Source organism: Cyanistes caeruleus, chromosome 4, assembly GCF_971803275.1.
Source record: "Cyanistes caeruleus chromosome 4, bCyaCae1.hap1.1, whole genome shotgun sequence".
Taxonomy (NCBI): domain Eukaryota; kingdom Metazoa; phylum Chordata; class Aves; order Passeriformes; family Paridae; genus Cyanistes; species Cyanistes caeruleus.
This window is the reverse complement of record NC_141704.1, coordinates 4255189-4278561: the sequence shown is the minus strand read 5'-3', so window position 1 is coordinate 4278561 and position 23373 is coordinate 4255189. Positions and strand designations below refer to the sequence as shown.

The window sequence follows — 23373 nt, the reverse complement described above, 5'->3', positions numbered from 1 at the left end:
GGTGTAAACCCAGTGGCAGGGGACAGGATTTAGATCCCTTTGCTTCAGCAGGCTGTGGGACATGCTGGCATTGCAGCCAACACCCCATTACAGTCAAATGGGGAGAATCGGGGTCTTTTTGGGTTTGATAACCAAAAAAAGTGGAAAATCACTTGGAAGGCACATGAGCCACATCTAGAAGTTCCCATTTCTCTCCATGGGCTATAAAAGAGCCCAGAGTAATTAGCCCAGACAAGGAAAACTGCTCTGTAAACCCATGCTGGGTCAGGGAATGGCACTGCAGGGCTTGTGGGGTTGGACAAGAGCTGAAAAGGGGTTACTAAGGCTCTTCATTGAGAGAATGTTCTCCCTGAGCTGGTTCCCTGTCTTTGAGGCTCAGCTCATACATCCCCTCCTGGCAGTTTACAGTGAGTTGCTCATGTCCCCCTGCAGTTCTGGAAGTGCCCTGGCTCATGTCATGAATTAATTCCTTTCCCTGTCCTCCTTTCAGCAGGGTGTGCAGCCAAATCAGTCACTAAAACACTTCCTTTTCCTATGCTGGATTGGATTTGAGTGACAAAGGCTTCCCTACCCTCTATCCTAGGGTAGAATTTTGTGCCTCTTTTATTCTCCTCCCCTTCCTCCTGCATCTAGGAGGAAGAAATGCCCTTGATTTATGATGTAAAAGTGCTGCAGGCACCTCACTGCTGCTTTCTCCTTGCAGGCACCATCAATGGGAGATACTGCTGCCCCCAGCTCTACATCAACCACCGCTGCTTCTCAGGTCCATATTTAAACAAAGGCAGGATCGCAGAGCTACCTCAGTCTGTGGGGCCTGGCAAGTGTGTGCTGGTCCTCAAGGAGGTATGGAGCTCCCCCTCTCTTTTGGGGGGATTTCAGAGGAAAGTGTGAGTCATGGCTTGCCAGACCCACAGTTTGGGAACAATGCACCTAAAATTGTCCTGGAGTGGTTTCCATGAGGGAAAACTGCAAGCCAGGAAGACGGGGCAGGTTTTGCACTGTGGTTTTTGATGGGAGAGGTTTTTGATGGGAGAGGTGATGTTTTTGAAACATGGGGAGTTCTGTTGGTTGGGAGCAACTTCAGTGTGGGTTGCCATCAACAAAGGAGCAAATAGCAGTGTCATGGAGACATGGGCATCTCATTGTGGAGGCATAAACAACTCCCCAAGGAGCAGGACGTTGGCAGTGGCCCAGCATTGGTCCATGTTACTTTGCAGAAAAAAATCAAGCTTACCATGGCCATAAACTCAAGCTTGTTCTGACTGTGGGAACTAGTTACAAATTCTGGAAAAGGTGAAGAGAAAACATTCAGGGTGTTGCTGTAGGGGAGATACACTTAATTCCTGGTAGCTGTTGCTGAGATGAGAGAGGTGCCAGCAGCTCAGAGAGCCATGGGCATGATGGAGGTAAAAAACAGCAGCACAGTTGAAGTTCCCGATGGTCCTCAGCCCTTTGCACCCAAGGTCTTGTCCTTACCTTCACCACTGGTGCAGTGAAGCATCCTCCTGTGTTTGTGCCCTTGAATCCCAGTCGTCAGGGAGTAACAAGTAACTCTTGTGCAGTGTAGTACCAAACTTATTTTTACAGCCTAGCTCTTCATTATTCCCAGTGCCAGCACAAGGTTTCTGCTGTGACCACTGGTTTGTTGTGGTTTCTTTCACTGTAAGAGGCAAGTGAGGTGGCATTGCCTGTCATTTGACATCAGCTGCAAAGTGTGTCTCATTTCTGAGGTATTTTCTTGGAAAACAGGTTGAAACCTGGAGCCAAATACAGTGGAGACATCAGGTACTGCCATCCAGCCATTGCACCTGGGCTGAAAAGTGGTGACTGTAAGGTAGCTATTCTGTATAATAAAGGCTGACTTGAAGTTAAATTAAAATAAATACATTGTCGGCTTTAGTTTTAGTTTTGGGGTCAGAATATCTAATAATCCCAAACAGTTCTTCATACATGCCAAGAACTACTCAGCAACATTGTAAAATAAAACAAGGTGTCTTCTTAAGACTCCAGATGATCTATAACCACCCATCATAAATATACTGTAAAGATTAATTCGCTTCATTGTTTACTGCTCTTATTATTTTTAAGACACCTTGCTCTTTCTCTGTTTAAAAAGAAAATGGGCTATGACAAAAGATGCCTTTTAGATCTTTGATCATCCAGTGAAAGAATCCCAGATAATTTTTGCTCTCCCTTCTCTGTCCCACAGACACAGCAATAACCCAAGTCAAAAAAAAATAAGAGCTTACTGCCCTGCCTTGAAGCCTCCCTGGGATTTAGCATCTCTTGTTGGGTAGGAGGTGTGGGATTATACCTCAGAGGAGGGAAATTGAGTTTCTCCTCACATGAAAGCTGATCATTGAGGTCTTGAACAGGAGAGAAGAGTTGTGATCATATTTTTAGCTGTATCTTGTCAGTGATACCGCGTAAGAAAACTTTATCCAGGATTAAGACTGTTTCAAGGGGGATGGCAGTGGGAAGTGTGTGAACACAAAAGAGCTGTGATGGGAAGAAAAGTGCTGAACTGCCCAGTGACATCAGGCACACCAGATAGAAAAGAGCCCCTGTGCACATGAAAATACATGACATGGAGAACTTTATGAATATCAGGTGCTTGTGGGGTTGGGCAGAGGCTTGTGATGGTGCTGCGTGGTACTCGCTCAGCTCTGGTCAGCATTTTTTATAATTTATTTTATCAAAATAAAACCTCACTGATGGATAACAGCAAAGGCTGGGCTTACCTAATCCCCCCCCATGCTCCAAGGGACAGGTGGCTGTGCCCAAACCATTCCTGATGCAGAGGGCTGAAATTAAACCCCCAAAATCTCAGTCTGGTCACACTCCAGCCAAAGGAAATTTGACCAGTCTGAGATAGTTGATGTAATTTTCCATCTCCAGAAAAAGTTGGAAACTGCTCTAGGTTTCTTCACTGGTTTTGTTTAAATCACAGTTAATTTTTTTCCCAAAATCTGTTTGTTTGCATTTAATAGAGTGTAATATGAGGTGATTCTGTTGCTAGAAGGTACCACTGTTATTGTGATGATGGATCTTTGCTGTAGGGTAAAATGCCCAACCCAGTGACTCATTTGAGATACAAGAAGAGTTAAAGCCAGAGGTTTTAATATAATTTTTTTTTTCCTTCCCTGAAAGGGAAATAATTGTTCTTACAAAACACTCTTTTTTTTGAACAGAGTTTAGAAGTTTACAGAGTCCTGCTGGTGACAAGCCAGCTCTGAGAAAAGTCCTGGCACTGTGGGTGCCTGTGCAGGGCTGGAGTTGATTAGGTGTCTGGGAGAACGCCCAGACAGGGCCACACTGGTGTTGCAGGGTTGGGTTTCGTTTTCTTGCTCATTTCCTGGCTATTCTGACAACTCATACAAGCACCATTTTGCTGGTGAGGGGGCAGGACAGCATTGTTGGTGGAAATGGGTCAGCAAGATGCTTTCTGCCCCAAATTTCCCACCAGCTAGCAGGATGGGTGTAGAAGTGTGCTTAAGCAGAGCTTTCCCAACAAACTCCTGCACAGGGGTTAAATAATTCCCTGGATTTGCTGATCAAGGCACCTGATGAGCTGTGAATGAGTGTGGCAGCTCCCCAGGCACTTGATGTTTTTGAAAACCCTCTTCTGGCTTCCTGACATCAGTTGTCAGAGTCCAGTGCCCCTCAGTTTGTGTGGGAGGAGACCAGCAAGAGATGTGGGTGAGCAGCTCAAGGGCTCACTCAGAAACTGTCTTTTCATAGCATTTTAAAATGGTTTGTGTTGGCTGGGACCATAAGGATCATTCACTGCCACCCCTCTGCCATGGGCAGGGACCTTTCACTGTCCCAGGTTGCTCCATGCTCCATCCAGCCTGGCCTTGGACACTTCCAGGGATCCAGGATCAGCCAGGGCCTCACCACTCCCACAGGGAAGAATTTCTTCCTCATATCCAATCTAAATCTACCCTCTGTCAGTGTCTGATGTCTCTAATTGGACTTTTTTGAAGAGTGGTTTGAATAATGTTTTCAAGGGCTCGATGATAAATTAAATTTTGCTCCTAGTAAATATCTATCCAAGCAACTCCAGCCAGTGCCATTTCATGGAGTACTCTGCAGCATTAAGTGAAGACCTTGCCTGAAAATGATTAATCCTGTAGGGTTTTCAAAATGCTAGCAAATCCTCAGGTTGCTGGATTTAGAGGGGGGAAAGAAAAACAACCCAGAAAAAATCAACCAAACAAACATAAACACATTGGTCACTGCAGTATGACCTAGTTATTTTTTCATTTCTGATGAACTGCATTCATGGGTGCTGGATAAACCTAATGTTCATCATACTGAAATCATTTGCAGGCCCCCAAGGAATTAAGAACAGGCGTTAGGTAAAGAGCTAAATTAAATGAAAGCCCGTCCAGAGTCACTGTGGGATCATTCATGTGCATACAATGCAGAGTGTTCAAACACACGGTCTGGTGCTGTTAAGAGATTTGTTTTCCTTGTGTTTATCTCCCTACGCCAAGTGTAGGCTATTAAAGCTTGGATTACCTGAGCCAATAGCAGGAATCATTTTTATTCTCAGTGACTTTGGATTAAAAGGATTGGCACATGTGTTCTCTTGTACAGAGTGGACACACACTGGGTTCCAGGCACACCTCCTGCAAACTCTTTTTGTGGAGAGTTCATTACTATTCCGTTAATACAGTCAAAGCACACAACTCTCAGGCTATTGCTGACCTCAAATGTGTGAATTTCCCCTTCAGTGTTCACTGTGTGGTGGTGCATGTGACCTGTACCTGGTTGTGCCTTCAGAACTATTTCTGGTTTTTTATTAAAGTGGTCCATGATGGATGCAGTCTATAGAATCTGCTTTGGGTGAGAGGGGCTGTCACAGAGGCAAAATTACTGGTTAGCAGATTTTTGGGGTTAAACAGCAGTATTTAATGCAGTTACTTTATCAGACTCAGGTGTTATCTGTAATATGGAAACAATGATCCATTCAGGAACCCCTCCTCCTTGCATCCAGCACTTAACCTGTGCAGCCAGGATAGAAACAAGCACCTGCAAGCTACTCCTGCCTGTGCAGCACCTGGGACCATATTCAGTGTGGTCAAGGACTGCTTTTAAACCCATCATTGTTGTTGGTTTTATCTCCCTGTAGGTTCTCAGCATGGTAATCAATGCAGCTTACAAGCCAGGGAGTGTTTTACGAGAACTGCAGCTTGTGGAAGACCCTCAGTGGAATTTCCAGGAGGAAACACTTAAAGCAAAGTAAGTCTTCAGTGTGTGTTCATTTATTTGGGAGTTTTCAGAAAGGGAACTGACTAGCAGAAAAAAAATAAATATATATATATATATATATATATATATATATATAAGAAAAGATTTTTTTTCTATTGTGAGAATTTTACTTTTCTAATTATCGTTTTGCTTCATTGAATTATTTGACTCATTCCATAGCAACTTCAGAAATGAAGTATTCACCTGAACGGTTCATTTCTATTGTCTTTCTCCAAGCAGCCATCCAGTTTTTGATGAAGTCAAGTCCTGAGTTTTATGATAAGCTGTTCTTAGAAGTTTGGCTATTACTGAATGAACACAATTCCTGTCTTTCTAAATGGAGGCGTATTGCTGCTTTTAAATTAGAGCCTGTCAGGCTAATGCAGAAAAGAAACTGGTGAGAATGAATGGCACCAAAAAAAAGTTTCGACAAATTAGGAGGGACACATTTTTTAGCAGGAGTGTGATTAGGGCAAGGTAGTAACAGATCAGAGATTCAGGTCAAGCTTTGATGCCTTTTTAGGATATATTCTTCAGTTCTCTTCTAAACAGCACCAAAGAATACTGAATTCCTCCTTCCAGCATTAAAATCTACCTATTAATGTCTTCTTTATTTAATGGGCACTATACTTTAGATGTATTTCAACAACCATTGTCTCTCTGAAAGAGGGGAGTCGCACCTAAGCTCTCTCCAGAGTCCTTCTGAAGAATAATTCTTCCCACTTGAAGATGGATGTCAACAAACATTTCTTTGAAGAAAGCTCTCTCTGTTGACTAATGGTCACCTTGACTTTTAAATACTGTAGTTAAATGCAGTGAATCTCACCCTTTGTACTGAACTCTCTAACTTCTTTTCAAAGAAAAGCAATTTTCTCTTGGTTATTTGATATGAATAACTGCAAAAAACAGCACTGTTGATGGCTACTGTATTTGATCTTTGCCCATGCAGATATAGCAGGGAGTTCATCTCTTTCTGGTTGAGAGAGGGAGTTGAGAAAATTTTACTCTGCATACACTTAAACTGCTTTCCTGAAGAAAGATTGCAAACTGAAATAAAACTCTGCTAGAAACATCCTATTTTTAATTTGCTTCTTTCACCCATGTGGAATGTCAGCCTTTTGTGTTTGTCAGTGGAGATGTTGTGGATGGAAATCTAAAAGTCAACCTCGCACATTCAGATTTTCATTTGAAACAGGTCTTTGTCCATGACCTGGTTTTCACTGATTGCAGGATCCCACATCTTGTGCTACAAATATCAGATAATTCACTCCTTCAGGTACTTAGCAGCTGTGAAATCAAGTTGTAATGCCCTATATTACTTAACATCCTCTCCTGCAGAGAGCTGAGCTTAGTCAGTTTTCCTATTAGCGGTATCCTGAGTAGGATTTTGTTGGGGTTTCCCATTTGAGTGTGGAGATCTGCATTGTGCAAAAGCAGAAATATCTATTTCTTAAGACTGCTGCAATCCATATTTCTAATGGGAGACAGCCTGGAAAATGTTTAATTGACCATCCATGGTATCATTTTATGCCCCAGTCACAGTCCATGTACGTGTGCCGGCTGCCCCAGCAGGCCTCAACCTCAGCTCTCCAGGGAGTCAGGAAGCAACTTTCAAGTTCATTAAGCCACAGAATGGATCATCCCAGGCTCAGAGCCAGGACAGCAAGTTTTGAAGTGGCTTCTGAGAACAGCAGTGGATTTTCTTCCAGTGTGGCATTGCCCTCTGAGGAGACAAAGCTCATGGGGGCAGCACCTTGTTCCTGCAGCTCTCTGGCTTCTGTGGCTGATCTCTTCACAGAGCAGTGCTTGCCTGTGGGTAGTTTGAGTACTTTTAATAGTAGATGGCAGAGGGTTGACATGCCCCAAGACTGTCAGGCTACCCTAGCACTTACTTCTTTTTTCCTCCTTTAGTTTGCTTGAGTTGCTCCATTCAGAGGTTTTAGTTGCATCTAGTTGTTTAGGAGCAGAAAGTAAAATATAGTCACGGAACCAGATATCATGGAGCATGCAAACAGCACATGACACCTTCCAGCAGGTGTGACAGTGCTCCAGAATCTTAAACAGAGACCTATGATGAGCAGCAGAGCCCTGCAAAAAGCAACTTCCAGCTCTGTGAGCTCTGGATGCTGCCTGTTGCTAAGGATGAGAGCTCCAGACCCAGCTGTGATGGGACACATCGTGTCACCACCCTCTTTCTGGTGTGGACTGGCACCTCCTTGCATCTTGGCAGTGCTGTTTGTTTGCAGTGCCTGCAGTAGGGTAGAGTAAAGGGATTGGTGAAGAGAAGGCTGCTTTTCCCACTGTCCCAAATGCAGGGTTTTGCACTGCCAGGAATGCATTATCTCAGTCTTGGGGCAGCCTGCATTTAGTTCACTCTGCTGTCATGAGTGACCACTGTGGAATCAATTACGCTCACCTTGCAAAGAAGATAAAACAATTTAGATTGTCCAGAGAGATATTTTTGCAGTGTGTGATGGCAGCTGTTCCCATCAGCGCTGCTGGCTCTGTGTGAGAAGAGTCAAACCTGATTTATTGGTGATGATGAGTTAGAAATGTCAGGCTTGATCCTCCTGAGTTCCCATGAGGGCCAGTTGAAGCTGTCGGCATTCAGCCCTTATAGTTTGATGCTCTTAAGTTCAGTGCCTACATCTTGATTTGCCTTCCCAATTTTACATGAAAAGCTTAAGGGACTTCATGCTTTTCAAGGGTTTTCATTTCTAAGGACTGATAATGGGGCTGTTTGGATTTACCCTTTTTTGCAGGACTTTGGACATAAACAAAAGCAGTGTGTGCAGAAAGTTATCTCCTGGGTCTTGTATGAAGCCCAGTTGATCAAAATAATAAAGATGAGTATTCCTGGGCTCCTTCATTAAGTGAAACTCTGAAAGCTGCTCAAATCCGGTAGCTGAACTCTAGGAATATTTACCCCTATGCCAGACATCATTGCTTATTTATGAGGCATTTCAAAGAAAGCCCTTTCAGTGCAGTTGCTTTAGAAGATTGCCTTTAACTTGTGATAGGTGAGGCTGAGGTGATTGAAATCTTCTTTGCCTCAGCCTTTGCTAGTGAGGGTTGGCTCCCCGACCTCCCAGGGCCCTGATGGTGTTTGAGGGAGAAAAGTGTTACCCACAGTAGATGGAAAAGAATCTAAAGACCCTGGAAGCAAACTGGATGTGCACAAGTGCATGGAAGCAGTTGGGATGCAGCCAGCTCTGCCTGGGGGAAGTGGCCAGTGTCATTGCAAGGCCACTCACTGGCATGTTGGGAAGTTGATGAGGATGAGGGAAGAATCCTAATTTTTGGAAAAAGGCAAATACCACACCCCTCCTTAGGAAGGGCAAGAAGGAGGATCCAAGTAACTACAGGCTGCCAGCTTAACTTTCTTAGAAAGGTTATTAGCCAAATCCTCTCGGAAGCCATTTCTGAGAACATGCAGGACCAGTGGGGGTCTGGCAAGAAGCAAAGGGCGAGTTGTGCCTGATGTGATGAGGTAACTGGTTTGGTGCTGAGAAGGGAACAGTGGAAATTAATATGTGTTCATTATGAGCAAGGCTTTCCAAACCAGGATCAGTGGAATGACTTAAACCTTTTATTTCTGTAATCAGAAGGAGACTTAATGAGACAAGGCCTTACAACCAGAGCATTCCAGTGCCCTTTCTGAATCCTGTGTTCAAGAGTACAGAATGCCACTGGATGGTTAAACAGCCTTGAAGGATGTTAACTTCTTGTGTTTGGCAGACAGACAAAACAGAAATTTCTTGCAAAGAATAGAAAGGAGTTTTCAGTCCCCCAAAAGGAAATTGAGACTTTTATCTACTGAGTTGTTCAAATTAGTCTCAAGAATTGTCAGAATGCCTTAGAATGGAACTTTTGAAAATGAGGTTCTTAATGTTCTTGGTGTATGACAAGTTTTTCAGCGCAAGACTTCCTGTGTCATCACACAGCAGTCCCTAACTGGAGCTTCTAGAAGGCACTATGTTCTCATGAACCTCTAATCTATTTTAGGGAGGTTCAACAGAAGAATTCTTTTGCTGTTCATTTAATAGTTTTGCTTCTGGATCAGCAGGCTTATCTTTCATGGAAATAGTTCCAGCCTTAAGGTCTTCTCCAAGTTTGGGATCTGAGGGCAGAGAAAGGGGAAGAGGAAACTAATAATCCTTTGGTTATAGCTGAAAGATCTTATTTTAAAAAAGGAACAGCAATTTCTAAGAAAACCGAAAATACTATCCTTGACACAGCAATTTTCCAAGTCTCCAGTGCTGCCCTGCTGTGCATGCAGATAAATGCTGCTTGCAAGTGGTTGAGAAGATAGGAGCCCTGGTATAAAAACATAAAATGGAGCATCGGTAGTTAGTAACTTTTTGAGAGATGCTAATGGAGAAGGTTTTCTGACAAAGGAGCTCCTTCTACATGGCTGTCCTAGAAACAGCTCAGATTACATTTGGTGGTGCCTGTGTTAAGAATCTTTAGTGTGTGAGGAATATGGAAAATATTAGTAGAACCTGGTTTATAGTTGAAAGAGGTGCTGCCAAGACCAAAATGATGTAAAAAATATTGCTGTGGCCAGTACTAACACCTTGAGTTATTGAGACTGATTTGTGCAGTCATGGAGATCTCCATTTTGCCATCCTCTCAGTTAATTAAAATGTATGTTGCATTCAAAGCAGACTATGAAATCAGTCAGTTGTTCATTTTCCTAGTTTCATCTTTTCCTTTCAGCAGGCTCTGTAGTACAATGGGTCCTTCCTGGGCAGCTGAACACAATAGGAAGCACACAGTTAGAGAAAGTCAGCCATCCTTGAATAATACCCATCAGGCTGCTTTCTTAGCTTATAAGAAAGAAGATCAAGAGGCAATTTGATTAGAGTGCTTTTGCTGGGAAACAAAACCAGATGCAGTCTTTTCATCCTAGTGGTGAAAGTCAGAACAAGGACAAATAAATGTGAGTTAAATTCAGATTTATCCAGACATAAAATGAGGTGTAGGTACAGGTGCTCCCTGTGCCATGATTCTTCCAGTGTGGAGGCTGGTGCTCATCTGGAAGTGCTGGTTTAGTCCAAGCAGAGTTATTTGGGTCCAGGTGAAAGCAGCACAGTGAAATCTTGCTGCCTGTCCCAGACTCACTGACCCAACCATCCAGGCTCTCGTTAAACTTAATGGCTCCTGGAGAAGTAATAAGTGCAGGAGTCTTTTCAAACACCTTGAGAAGAAATAAAACTTTTATAAGTAGACACATTTAAATGCCTCTGGCATTTGGTGGTTTTTGTATTAGGTATTGCCAAGCCCTCCTCAGCCAGCCTGCCTCTGCAGCTGTTTCATAGGGAAGCTGGGATCTTAACAGTGCTCTGTACCTGAAAGGAACACTTTTCCCTTTACATCACCTGTCCAGGTCTTTAAGGGTGTGTGAAAAGTTGGCTCATTGAACCATTCATGCATTCAGGTGAATGAATCTGGTGAAGGATTGTCTTGGCACCAAATGGGGTATCAGAGCCTGGCACCTTGCAGGAATGCTCATTAAGATTTTATGCTGAGGTGATAATTTGGATTGCAACCTGAGGGTGGTTGGACTGGGCTGTTCTCAGACCCAAGTTTCATTTGGGTTCCCCCATTATAACACTTCATGTGCCACAGTTTCAAGCCCTTTACTCACACCCCTTTGTTTCAGAAAGAACTGTCTGAATGTTTTAACTCTCTGGTCACATATTTATTTCATTACCTCCTTCCCTTCCTCTCCCGTATCTATCAGAAGCTGCTAGGAAACTGCAGATCTTTATACACTGACAAATGCTTTGTTTCATTTTTCCTGGTGACTGTATTTTTGTCTTTCCTTGCCTCCCATCCAGTAATCTTTCTTCCACTGTTGTTCCCTCTTTTTCTCTGAGCACATTTGTAATGCCGGTACCGGGCTCTGGCGTGGTTGTCTCTTGTGTTGCATTCCTCAGGATGCGTAAGAGATGTTTCAAAAACCTTATCTCACTCTTTACAACAGCTTGCTGCTGCTGTTTAATAAATTACAGGGATAATTGGTTTTCCAGGGTTCACATCTACAATGTGGTACAGCAGGGATGTAACTGTATCTTTCTCAGCCATTTATCGCTCAGAAACACTTTGTATGAAACACTGAAATAAATGTTTTAGTGCCATAGCAAATTTAAGACAAACGTTTCATTGCAGGTTTCTGCTCCAAGCATTCCCTGTAGGAATCAGTTTTTAGGGCCTGTTGCTACAGCCCTGTTAAAAAACTCCAGAGACTCCTGATGAGTTCCTCAGGTTTTGTAGTGCCCATGTCTCAGAGTGGTGAAGTCATCTGATCCCGGGGTGGCAGAGATTGTTGTTTCACCCAGATACTTCTTCACAATGAGTTTATCCTGATAGCCACAGCTGGCACCATGAGTCTTGGGAATTGTTGTGAGCTGGAATGTGATATGGGAGCAGGAAGGATGGCAGTGGAGAAAAACAAAATGCACTGGGGGGCTTAGAGAGCTAGTCCAAACACAGGGTGGTTATCAGAAAGCTCTGCAAGGTGTATAAACATCTGATCATGGGTCAGTATATGAAGAGAGACTGCATCCCTTTCCCAAAAACTTTGCATTAGTTCACAATAAGGAGTTGCTGTCCTGTGTAAGTATCCTCACCAAGCCTACTGAGATTTTTTTTTTCCTTCTCTTGCCACATCTACAGATATATCCAATGTGAATATAGATTCCTTCCCAAATCATGTCCACACCTTCAATTTATTTCACACTTTCCTTCCTTGAGTCCATCTGGAATGGAGCCACTAAAAAAAGCAGACCTATTCCACCTGCATTCTCAAGAGAAAAGCTCCCAAAAGTCCCTGGGGAGGATCTCTCTGTGGCAGAGGAGAGTCTGGCCTGTAGCACCACAGGATTTTGCTGGATGGGTGACCTGGGGTCCTGTACTCCTCCCTAGGTACAGAGGGAAGACGTACAGGGCGACCGTGAAGATCGTGCGGACGTCGGACCAGGTGGCGGATTTCTGCAGGAGGGTCTGTGCCAAGCTCGAGTGCTGCCCCAACCTCTTCAGCCCTGTGCTGGTGGCTGAAGTCTGCCCTGAGAACTGCTCCATCCACACCAAAACCAAGTATAGTGAGTATTGGAAAAATGTCTCTTGGTGCTGGAGCCAGAGAAGTGGGAGATGGTGTGTGGTGAAGAGCAGGAGTTGTGTGATATGTTAATACTGATGAGGATTCATCTCATCTAAAAGCAGTTATTTAGTCCTGAGGCCATCTGAGGTTCCCTCAGAATCCTGTAGCAGAAAACTGTCCCTCTCACTCCATCCTAATACATCTGTTTGAATGTCATCACTTTTTGTAAGTCTTGACTTTAATTCATATCTAAAGTTAACACAAAGAGCACATAAAAGGAACCTGCAGTGGGAAGCTGAGATTTTAACTTGCTGCATCTGAGACAGCTTTGTTAGGTGAGATGAATCCTCTTGGTAAAGAGTTTCTGGCATGCACACCAGCACAGGCCAGAACCACAGTGCTGAGGTGCTGGAAGATTTGGGAACACTGACTCTCTGCTCAGAGTGTTTAATATTTAAATATGACCCTGCCTGTTCAGGAAGGCTGTTGTTAGTGTTCAGTGCTTTTTGTTGTCAATATTACTGGTATTAGTGGCTCTTAAACAGGTCAGGAAAGTGGAAGTGAGTGTTGTCCTTCTTCCTCAAAGGTTGCAGAAAGCAGTAAAATTGATTTAAAGCAATTCTTTTGAGTTTGGTGCTGGAGTAGAAGGAGAAAGGTGCTCAGGGGGATACTGAGATCACTGGGTTTCTGTGGGATTCTACACTTGAGTTGGAGTCCTGGCTCCCACAGGTAGCAAATGGAGAGCTGGAGGAGGGCAGCTGGGGGAGCTTCAGCTGAGGTTGTCCCATCTCAAAGTTGATGGTTTATGTGTCTGGATGATTTTTTCCTCAAAACTCCAATGATTTGCTGAAAAGGCCTCAGTTCAGTTATGAACTTTGGCATGGGTGCCAAGCACCATTTTAGTTGTCCTGGGAGACCCTTGCTGGTGAAGGACAGTGTCTTTCATCCCCAGAGTGTGTCAAAAGACATTTAATACAAACATTTAATGTAAGGTCAGAGGAACCTCACATGCTTAATTTCAAGCTTGGCCACAAAATAACTGAAAGTAATAAAAGCCCATTCCTTTGTACATGATTGAGGATAGCTGGGCCTCTCCCCTCTCTGCTGAAAACTTTAGCAGAGTGGAAGGGTGTCTCAGACTCTTACCTCACACAGAACTGCGCTGGACCAAATCTGGAACTTGTTGGCCTCTTTCCCTCCAAATCACTGCTCAGCTCTCCCTAAACACATTGTTAAAATTCTGAAGTCTTCATTCATCATCAATAAATCTGGGTACATAAGAGCTGTAACACTTCGTGCTAGTCCAGCATGACCTACTTATGCTGTACATTTTTTTCCAAATCAATGTATTTTAAAGTTTAAATTGCACTTAGAGTACAGTCCTGAACCTGTAGCAAGGAGCAAGCCAAGGTTCCCTTCTTTGGATGGTTAAAGTTTTTAATGGACATTGTGCTTTATTTCTCCAGCTTATTATTATGGGAAGAGGAAAAAAATCATTAAGCCACCAATTGGGGAAAATAACAACATGAAAAGTGGCCATGTCAAGCCAGCCAGACGCAGAAAGAGGCGGAAATCTATCTTTGTGCAGAAGAAAAGGAGATCATCAGCTGTGGATTCAAATGCTGCAGGCTCTGCAGAGGTTTGTGTCACACTGGGATAAATCAGCAAAAACCCCTTGGTGCCTTCTTGTTCCCCATTCTGCATTTTCCTTTTGGGGGGCATCTCAGCACACCTGAACACTTCCAGTTACTGTTTTGGATCCTTCCTTGCTGCTCTATTCTTCTAAGGTCAGACTGGTTTTATTGGGGCACTTTTGGGATTTTTACCTTGTCCTTTTCAGAGGTAGCAAGCAGATTTTTTGCTCCCACCTTCCCAATGCTCACTGGCTGACATGCTGTCTAATATATCTTTATTTTAGTTCCTTCCTTAAAAGCAGGCAGATGAGCCTGTTGGATGCTTTGCACAGCATTTAGCAGAGTGAAGGAGCTCTGTGATCCATGTCTAAGATCTCCCAGTATTGTAATAAATAATAATAGTTCATAGCCATTGTGGTTTCCAGGAATTGTATTTTTTTTATTTACTATTCCTAATATTTTTGGCTCACAACATCAAGCCGTAGCATACAAGCAAATGGTTTGTGTCCCAAATACATGAGATTTGAGGGCTCAGTCTTTCCAGTTTGCTGTGTGATACAGCAGGGTCTGAGCCTCAGCAAAGATTCATGTCCTGATTAAACCTGGAATAGACTTAGTTCTGTGTGGGCTGTTTTCCTGGGGCTTTTCCCATGGTGGCAATAACAGAGCTCATGTGTGGTTTCACTTCCTCAGCTGAGTGCCAGTGATTGCTGCTTTGTGCAACATGAAATAGAATTGGCTTACTTAAATTCCCTCTACTTCAGCTAGAGGAGGTTATTTTATTCAGCTTTCAGTTGATTACCTGCATCTTCATGGCTTGGTCCTCATTTAGGTGTAGTTCTGCTTCATTTCCTCAGATTATACCTGCTTCAAAGGAACTTAAACTTATGTTAAGCCTAAATCAACCATTAGCCAAGTTTTTCAACCTTTCAGCCAGTACAACTATCTTTGTCTAAATTGCTCTTTCACTCAAGACCTGAGCATGGGCTTTGGGTGCCTGCTCACATTTGGATCAGAGATAAGCTGTCAAAGCCATTTGGGCAAGTTATATGTATATAAAGTTCAAAATGCACAGTTTCCATCGGTTGCTGTGTGCTTGTAAGCCCTGTGTGACAGAAATAACAAGAACCTGGTATAATACTTCAGATGGAACTTTGGGCTTGACCTCCAGCAGTTCAGTGTTGGGCTGAAAGCAGGGAAATCTGGGTGAAATCCTCTGTCCTGAGTTTTACACAAATGTCACTGAAAGAGTGCTATCCTGAACATCTAGACATTTTCAAAAGGCACCAAAATTTCCCTTTTTTCATGACCAATTACACCCAGACCAATTTGAAGCAATGTGAAATTTAAAGTCAAGCCTGTTTCTGATTTTATTTCATCTCAGTCAACCTGATAAAATTTCATTTTATCCTCTTAGTATTTTCCATTTCTCCTCTTGCACATCTGCAGCGCCACAAGTTTGGAGATACCAGCCCAAGAGAGGAACATTTCATGCTGGATGAGTTAGTGCTCTTGGTCTTTAGTTGGGAGGAGAAAAAGAATTTCCTGCCACATACTTTTCCTTTCTTCTGCGTTTTGTAACAAACCTAAGTTGGGGCTAATTCACTTAGCGCTGTAATGAAAACGTAATTAGGTTAAAATGAATGTTACCCTGGACCAGCACAGCCATAGGAACGCAGTTTGACCCCATGCCTTTGGATTTGCTGCTGTATCCATCTCCTGGACGCTGTTTGTGTGTGCAGGAGAGCGAGGAGGACGAGCCGGACGCGATGGAGGACGAGACGGGGAGCGAGGAGACGAGCTCGGAGCTGCGCGATGACCAGACGGACACGTCCTCGGCCGAGGTGCCCTCAGCCAGGCCCCGGCGAGCGGTCACCCTGCGGAGCAGCGCTGAGCTGGACAGGCCTCCTGCCACGGAGAGAGCCCGGCGGAGCCGCAGACCCCAGCCCCACTCCTACAGCGAGGCAGAGAAGGGCACACCAGCCAAGGAAGTAAGTGTGTCCCATTTCCTACAGAATTCCTCCTAAATTAACCTGCACTGCCAAACCTCGCTGGCCTGAGGAGGGCATCCCTGCCCTGGCTCTCCATGGGAGGTAGTTTGCTTTATGAAGGCCTTTCTTCATTATTTTTTTCCTTGCAGGAAATTAAGCAGGAAGAGGAAGAGAAGCTCATCCTGGACAGTAACCCATTGGAGTGGACTGTGACTGATGTTGTGAGGTTTATTAAACTCACCGACTGTGCCCCCCTTGCCAAAATATTTCAGGAGCAGGTAGAAGTGATTTTATCATGTGTCCCTTTGTGTCTGTGGTGCCTGTTCTTGCTGGCCAGGCCTGGGGATTTGTTAAGAGATCATGACCAGACTTCAGATCTGTCAGGCCAAGTTATAACACCAGTTCTGGCAAGACATGAAAACCCTTAGAAATTTGAGTCAGAGCCTTGCCAGGTCCTCAGAAAGTCCAGAAACAAAATAGCCTTGTGAAAAACCCTTGTGGAAATCAGGAGGTTTAGTCCTTTCATGCCAAGGTCCACGGTGCCATACTGATGGCCCATAAGTAGGAGCCTCAGTGTAAAAACAGCGTAAAAAATGGTTACCTGATACATACCAGGCTTTCTCCTGGCCACATGGGCTCCATCCTGTTCTAAAATACTCACCTGGGAAGCAGAAAAGTCCTGCTGGAAGCCCAAACTGGCTCACTGAATTTTCCTGTTAACACCTAGGTGTCCCAAGTGTGTAGAAAACCTAACTACGTTCCTCTGAAGATGTGCTAGACAGGTCTTGAATAATCTAAATTCAGGAGATGCCAGTCTTCTCCCCATTAAGCAGATAGGTTTTCAGGAGCAGAAGCCAGTGTTCTTCATCTCAAGGCAGTGTGAGTGTGTAAAATTTATGTAGATAGAGCCATTCCTTGGCTAATGAGTAGCAGCCACTGCTGAGGGTAAAGGGCAGCACTAACGAGCTGCAGTTAGGAGGAAGCAAGTGTGGTTAATTAGTCAGTGGTGTTGCCAGCTGCTCATTGAACTGTCTCTGATTCTTCACCATGGATGACTCCAGCTTCTGTGGCTGGGAGAAGGTGGAGGGTGAATCTGAAGCGAGTGAAACTCTCCGGAGCAGGGTGCTGCAGTTGCTGTCACAGCAAGCTCCAACCATTCATTAACCAGGCTGGAACAATGCCAGGGCTTGGAAGCCAACCCTGTCTCTTCTTTGCCAGAGAGTTTTATAGGGGCTTGAATCAAACACAGATGACTGGAGCTTCTCCTTGTGAAGCCCTGGTGGAATGGTCTGTGCCATCAACCTTCAGTGGAGGATGGCCCTGATCCCTGGACAGTCCCAATCAAAGCAGCACTTCAGGTGTCTAAATCCTCCTTGTGTTTAATGCTGTCTAATCAGGGCTGTCCTGGGGAGTTGATGTTGGCTGTGAGTTGCTGTGCATAGACTCTGATCCTCCCTAAAGGTTAAAAAGCACTTTTGTGGCCTGAGCATCTCAGTCCATTAACGAAAAAAGAGAACTTGAGCTCTCTATTAAGAAGAGGATCATAAATCCAACAGAAGTTCCCAATAAAATTGCTCATCCGGTGTACTGGTTCATGGAGTTTGGTGCATAGTTATGCTTGAGGGAAAGACATGACCTGCAGAAGTCCTTTCCAGCCTATGCCATTTTGGGATTGTGGAATGTTAGAGATTGCAAGGACTTTGGGTGGTCCAGGCCCCTCTTGGTCATTCAGCAGTGGAACAAGGCAGGTCCTGGGTGGACCTAGGTACAGGGCATGGAGCAAGGCAGACATAAACCTGTGATGGACAAATCATGGGCCAGGGGAGGTGGGGAAAGGGTCACTTGGCAGTGGGACCAGCATTCAGCTCCCTCCTGTGTCTCCTGGCGTCTCTGCAGTTTGCCCCTTGTTTCAGTTCCTCAGGCATGTAATGGGACTGATCAGATCTCTGGACTCTGCAGAGGTTCTTTAGGTGATCCCTCATTTCAGCAGCTGGGAGGCTTTTCCCAAGCTGGGGGTCTAGGTGGGAACCTGTGAAGAGACACTAGACAACTTCTGAAAATGTTGTATATCAGGGAAATGAGACAGGCAGTGTAGAAGTGGGGGGGGAAAAACAGAGGATAGAAGAACCTAGTTTTTAGGGCAAACTGCCCTTTTTGTTCTTCTAAACTTGCTTATGCATTCTGCCCTCCAGAGTCCACAAACAAAACCATTTTCCCTGTGTTTCTCTCCCCAGGACATCGATGGCCAGGCCCTCCTGCTGCTGACACTGCCCACAGTGCAGGAGTGCATGGAGCTGAAGCTGGGTCCAGCCATCAAACTGTGCCACCAGATTGAGCGAGTAAAAGTTGCTTTCTATGCACAATACGCCAACTGACTGCACTTCTCCATTCCTTCCTGTCCCCCTCCTTGTTCCCTGTCTTTTTTACCTTTTCAGCTTGTTCAAGGGGTTTTCTGCCCCCATATCCTTTTTCTTTTCTGAGAACAAGTGGAATTGGAAGCACTGGGAATTAATCCATAGGGGGAAGGAAAACAAACACAAAAAGGAACAAGCTACAAATGGAACTAACTTTTCTGTACTTGTAAAGCACATGGAAAGACTGCTGGCATCTCTCCTCCTGAGCCTCTCCAACCCATTTCCCAGTGGTGCAAGGCCAGCATGGATCAGGTGGTTTGTCACCAAACCAAACCTACCAGTGGCAGACACATTCCCAAGGAGAAGGGTCAGACGTGTCCAGGTGGTCATGGTTTGTCTAGGACAATTTCTGGACATTAACATTTCTTTTAGACAACTCTGACACTCCTCTTTCATATTGAAATGTAAGACATCATTTTTAGCATTACCTGGGATTTAACTGCAAGTTTGATCTTGGTGATCAGTGTGCTTTATTTTTTTTCCTCCTGCCTCTCTGGTTTTACAAAAGGAAAAAGTGTTACACCAGACATATAATGGTTATTCCTGACTGGATTTTGAAAGGGGACTCAACCCATGGTCCCTGTGATATCAAAGTTGCAGTGGACTGACAGGGGTGACACAAGACCTGGTGGGGCAGCAGCACATCCTGAGCCACTCTGGCTCTGCACTATCAGCTGAATATCTCTGTAATGGGATCTGTACAATTCTCCATTCTTGTATAGGAACATGAAGGCTTTCATAGACAAATCTAACTCTTCACTTCAAGTCAATATAAAGACATGTCTTTGAGCCATATGGTGACAGCAGACTGGGATCAAGGACTCCTGCTGACCCCTGTTCTCAGAAGAACCTACAGACCAACACCAGGCTCCAGCTGCTGCATTCTCCTTCATTGGTTTCCTTCTTAAATTCTTTGGAGAAGAGGGGGGACCTTCAGATATAAATACTCTGGAATACATCCAGATCTTGCCCAGAGGGTGTTTTAGGCAAGAAGCATTGACTCTGCCATGCATCACTTGGGAATTTCTAGCTCGTCTTTCCTGATTTGTCACTGAGGAATGGGATGGGTGCAACTGCTGCAGGCTGGAGCAGATGCTGAGACTTCATCAGAAATGTTCTTACATGGGAGATGAGCAGGACTGGATCTGTTCTCAGCTGTTGCTTTGTTCTGAAGATTTTTTTCAAGTTTTAATCAGTTCAAGTATTAGTTGCCTTTGCATCAAATGGTGGAGTTTCGTTCTTCAGAAATCCAGGAACAGGGTTCTGTAGTGGTGCAGATATTAAAAAACTGGGGTTTAGACTGGATTTCCTACTGGCAGTAGCAGTGAAATGTGACAGTGCAACTGATTTGATAACTACATGGATCCCTCTCAGGGTCCCCTGAAAGCGTTGCTCAGTGTTTCACCTCTGAAGACAGAAGGATTGCGCTCAGCAAAGTGAGAGAACAGCTGAGAAAATCAGGGAGGCTGCTTCTCCCAGCTCCTCCTTGCTTCAGCCCAGTCCTGGTGTTACACCTGTCAGCAGGAGACAGCTCCTGGGAGGACTCTGTCAGGAGAACTGGCACATGAGGTTACTCCAAGGAAGAGAAGCAGAAAGGCTGTTTGCTAAACAGCATCCCAGCACTGATACTTTACTCGTCAAATCCAGCTGCTTCTGCTGCTCTGATGTTCTTGCAGTTTCTGGCATCTGGGATTTGTCAGAGACATTTAATGCCTTCTGGGACACACTGAAAAAATGTAATTTTTTGTCTCAATCAGCCTTGTAACTGTAGATATTCCTATGGCAGCTAATTCCTTGTGGAGGCATGACTGGGGAGCAGACACACACAGAATCTCAGAGCAACCAGCTCTAGTGCTGGCCAGTCAGAGAATGGGTGAAGCATTGAGCCTAGAACATGGGAATCTTTACTGGTTGTTTAGGGAAGTTAAACCATATTCAAAACTCAAACTATTAAATAACAAAAAAAAAAAAGTTCTAATTTCATCTTGCGACAGTTCTTTTTATTTCCACAGGTTCCTCTCTCCTTGCTATTTGTCTTTCACTTTATTGCTCTTCAGTGTTGCCTCGTTTATCACTTTCTGTCCTCTCAGAGAAGTTGATAACCTGAACTCCTTATGCTAAAATTATCTTGAGTGGTAAATGCTTTACTAATCCTTTTTAGTCTGCAGGTTGAGAAGAGATACAGGATTGGGGTACTGTTGTCTGTTGCATGGATTGCTTTCCAGAAAAGCTGGAGCTGAACTTCTTGGGCCATTTCTTACACAAGTGGAGAATGGTTGATGTGGAGTTTAACTATACAATATGCTCAGATTGGGCAGAGATCAGAAGGAACTAAATACTCTTGCCTGGACTTTGTTTCAGTTCTGGAATGTAAGTAAAGCTTTGGAGTACTTCAAAGGAGATGATGGAAACCCAGTCTTGGTGGAGTAAAATACTACTTTACTTTGCAATGTGGAAGTGTAAACCACTGTAAATTTGTGGGGTTTTTTTTGTTCCAGACCTTATTGATTTGAAGTTCAATTCAGCTCTGCTGCAGTTTCACTGATACGCTAATGACAGGTGAAGTCACATCTTCTCCCCTCCCTGTTCTGAATTTGGCATCCAGGCCTGAAGTTTGTTGTGTTACCAGTTTCAAAGGGCCACTGCTGTGAAGTTCTGAGCTCAGGATTGTCCAAGGCCATTGCCAGGGGCTGGGGAGCAGCCCTGCTGTTATTTATGGGTTGTTGGATGCTGGCCTTCAGCACCACCCTGACACAGACCACTTTGCTCCCACAAGAAGGCTGTGCAGGTGTTACTGGACTCTCTTTGGGCATAGGACCAAAGATGGGAGTTTTTGGAACAAAAATAGGGGACTGAAGAATGCATGGTGCCTGCTCATCTTTATCTGTACTGGCTTCTTTGGAGCTTCCACTCAGGCTGAACAGATCCATGGGCAGGTCCCTGCTCCCTTCACAACCCTTGCAGAATCAGCCAATTCCCACTTTTCAGGCCCAAAGCATCCAGCTCTGAAATTGGATTAAAGCATTAACTTAAGGAATGTCCATGATTCTCTTGTTGGTCATCCTGCTTTCCTCCTGCTGTCATGGATACTCTTCAAGAAAAATAATCTTTGATTTCAGGGCTTTTCTTCCTTTTTTAGCTCACAAACACAGCTGCCAGGGTGACCAAACCCAGGCTTTTCCTACCTCTCAGAGGCATGAGTGCTTCTCAGCTCTGAGGAGGATTTCAGGATTTCTAGCTCCTTCATGTTACCATATTCCATAACCCTTGATAGTTTATTCCTGCAGGGTGCAGAAACCTCCTGAAAATGTGGTGTGCCCTCAGAAAACACCAGAATCCAGGCACACCCTGTCCTTAATGAAGTACCCAGTAGATGCATGTCCTAGTTGAGATGGTCTGACTCATCCTGACCAGAGGTATTTGGATGCTTGCTGGGATTTAAAAAGTTTCTCAGTGGGACACCTAAACTCTTTTATTTTACTCTGGGCAAACAGCTAATTTGCCTTAAACTGGAAAACCACCATTCCTTGGCTTTAACTTTCAGCCTTTTGCAGTCCTGGTTGAGTGGTGTCCCCACCTCAGCCTTCTGAAGGCAAAGCAGGCAATGTTGGGCTGCCATAATCAACATTTAATCACCTTAAAGCCTGCCTTGGTCTTTTCAGGGCACAGAATCGAATTTGGCAGAGCTGCTGTGCCATCTCAGTTTCAGAAGCTCCGTACAATCAGGGCACTTCAGATTCTTTGTGCTTTTCTGGTGCAGTGTGTGTGGAAAATGATGAACTCTGAGTGTTCCTCTCGTTTCCAAATTCAAGTGCCAAAAGAGAACAACATGCTGCAACTGAACACCATTAAAACCAGCTTTATTACACGTGGATAAATACAGTCCCAAGGGCTCCCTTTTGGTGCTACGATATGTCACGCTGTATTTTCCAGTACTTGGGATTGCAAAGCTGATTCCTTACTCCAGGAAATATTTTCTGTAATCTGCAACGTCTTGAACATTAAGATTTTTTTTTTTCTTGTGAGTGTACACTTTTTAACTTGGATACACTCAACAAATGTTCCTTCACCCACAATCCTGGGTGTTTTGGAGATGTTTTCTATGGTATATTTCTGTAAAAACTCTTTCAAAATGTGGATGCATGTATATTTTCCACTCAGTAATATTATCACATCAGCTGACCCAGAACTAAAGGAATCTGTTACTCAGGATTTGATCCAGAAATAGCTGAGGTTAGTGTTAGGGCCCTCATAGATGTTGGGGCTGTGGGACCAATTCTTCACCAGTTTCTCTCACATGGAAGCTGAAAAATCTGCACTTCATTAACAGAAAATTTAAATGTCTCCTTCTCCTGGCAGGCAGGAATGCAGCTGCAGTCTGCCAGACTTACAAGAGAGTGCTTGTGTCCTTAGGTGCCCATGAACTCCCAATAAAGGAGCAGAAGCCTTTAATGGTCTCATTTATTCTTTGGTACAATACTCCAGCAAGAAGTGTAAATGGTGTTAATGGCTGCACATAGAATATGAGCCAGTCATCAAAGATGAGAATTTTATAGCCCAACAGTGCTTTAAATGTCAACTCTCCTGCAGAATGAGAGTGGTTTTGCAGTGATTTGGTGCCATGCACAGGAATTCTCTTGCAGAGGACACATGAACTGCACAAACCTGGGTCATAGGTGCAGATACTTGTGGCCTTTCTTTTTTTTCAGTCTATTGTGTTAATTTTTGCAATGAAAAAGTTAAGTCTTGATCACTGCCAAGGGTGTGGGAGAGGGGAGAGAGGGCTTCAAGAGAGAGCCTGGAGTTCTGGGCTTGAGTTTTCTTTGTGGAGAGGGACCTCTTGGAACAGAAGCACAGCTGGGGTCTGTGAGCATCGTTCCTGAAAGCTTCTCTTTTTCACAGCAGAGATGGTTTTTGAGTCCCAGCAGGGGCCAGGTGAGAGGAGGGAAAGAAGCTGGCAGTAGACTCAGAGC

The 23373-nt window shown here is 44.3% G+C and overlaps 1 protein-coding gene across 3 annotated transcripts in view; it reads left to right on the top strand.

Annotated features, from left to right (window-relative positions):
• Positions 1-22849, top strand: part of SFMBT2 (Scm like with four mbt domains 2) — a 103444-nt gene extending 80595 nt beyond the window's left edge. For all 3 annotated transcript variants that reach the window (XM_023918780.2, XM_086886439.1, XM_086886440.1), the window contains 7 exons: positions 704-843; positions 5138-5247; positions 12187-12362; positions 13828-14000; positions 15738-15986; positions 16136-16264; positions 18221-22849. In XM_023918780.2, coding sequence (XP_023774548.2) covers positions 704-843; positions 5138-5247; positions 12187-12362; positions 13828-14000; positions 15738-15986; positions 16136-16264; positions 18221-18361 — 1118 coding nt within the window. In that variant the 3' untranslated portion in view covers positions 18362-22849. The remainder of the gene's footprint in view (positions 1-703; positions 844-5137; positions 5248-12186; positions 12363-13827; positions 14001-15737; positions 15987-16135; positions 16265-18220) is intronic.
• Positions 22850-23373: the final 524 nt, after the last annotated feature.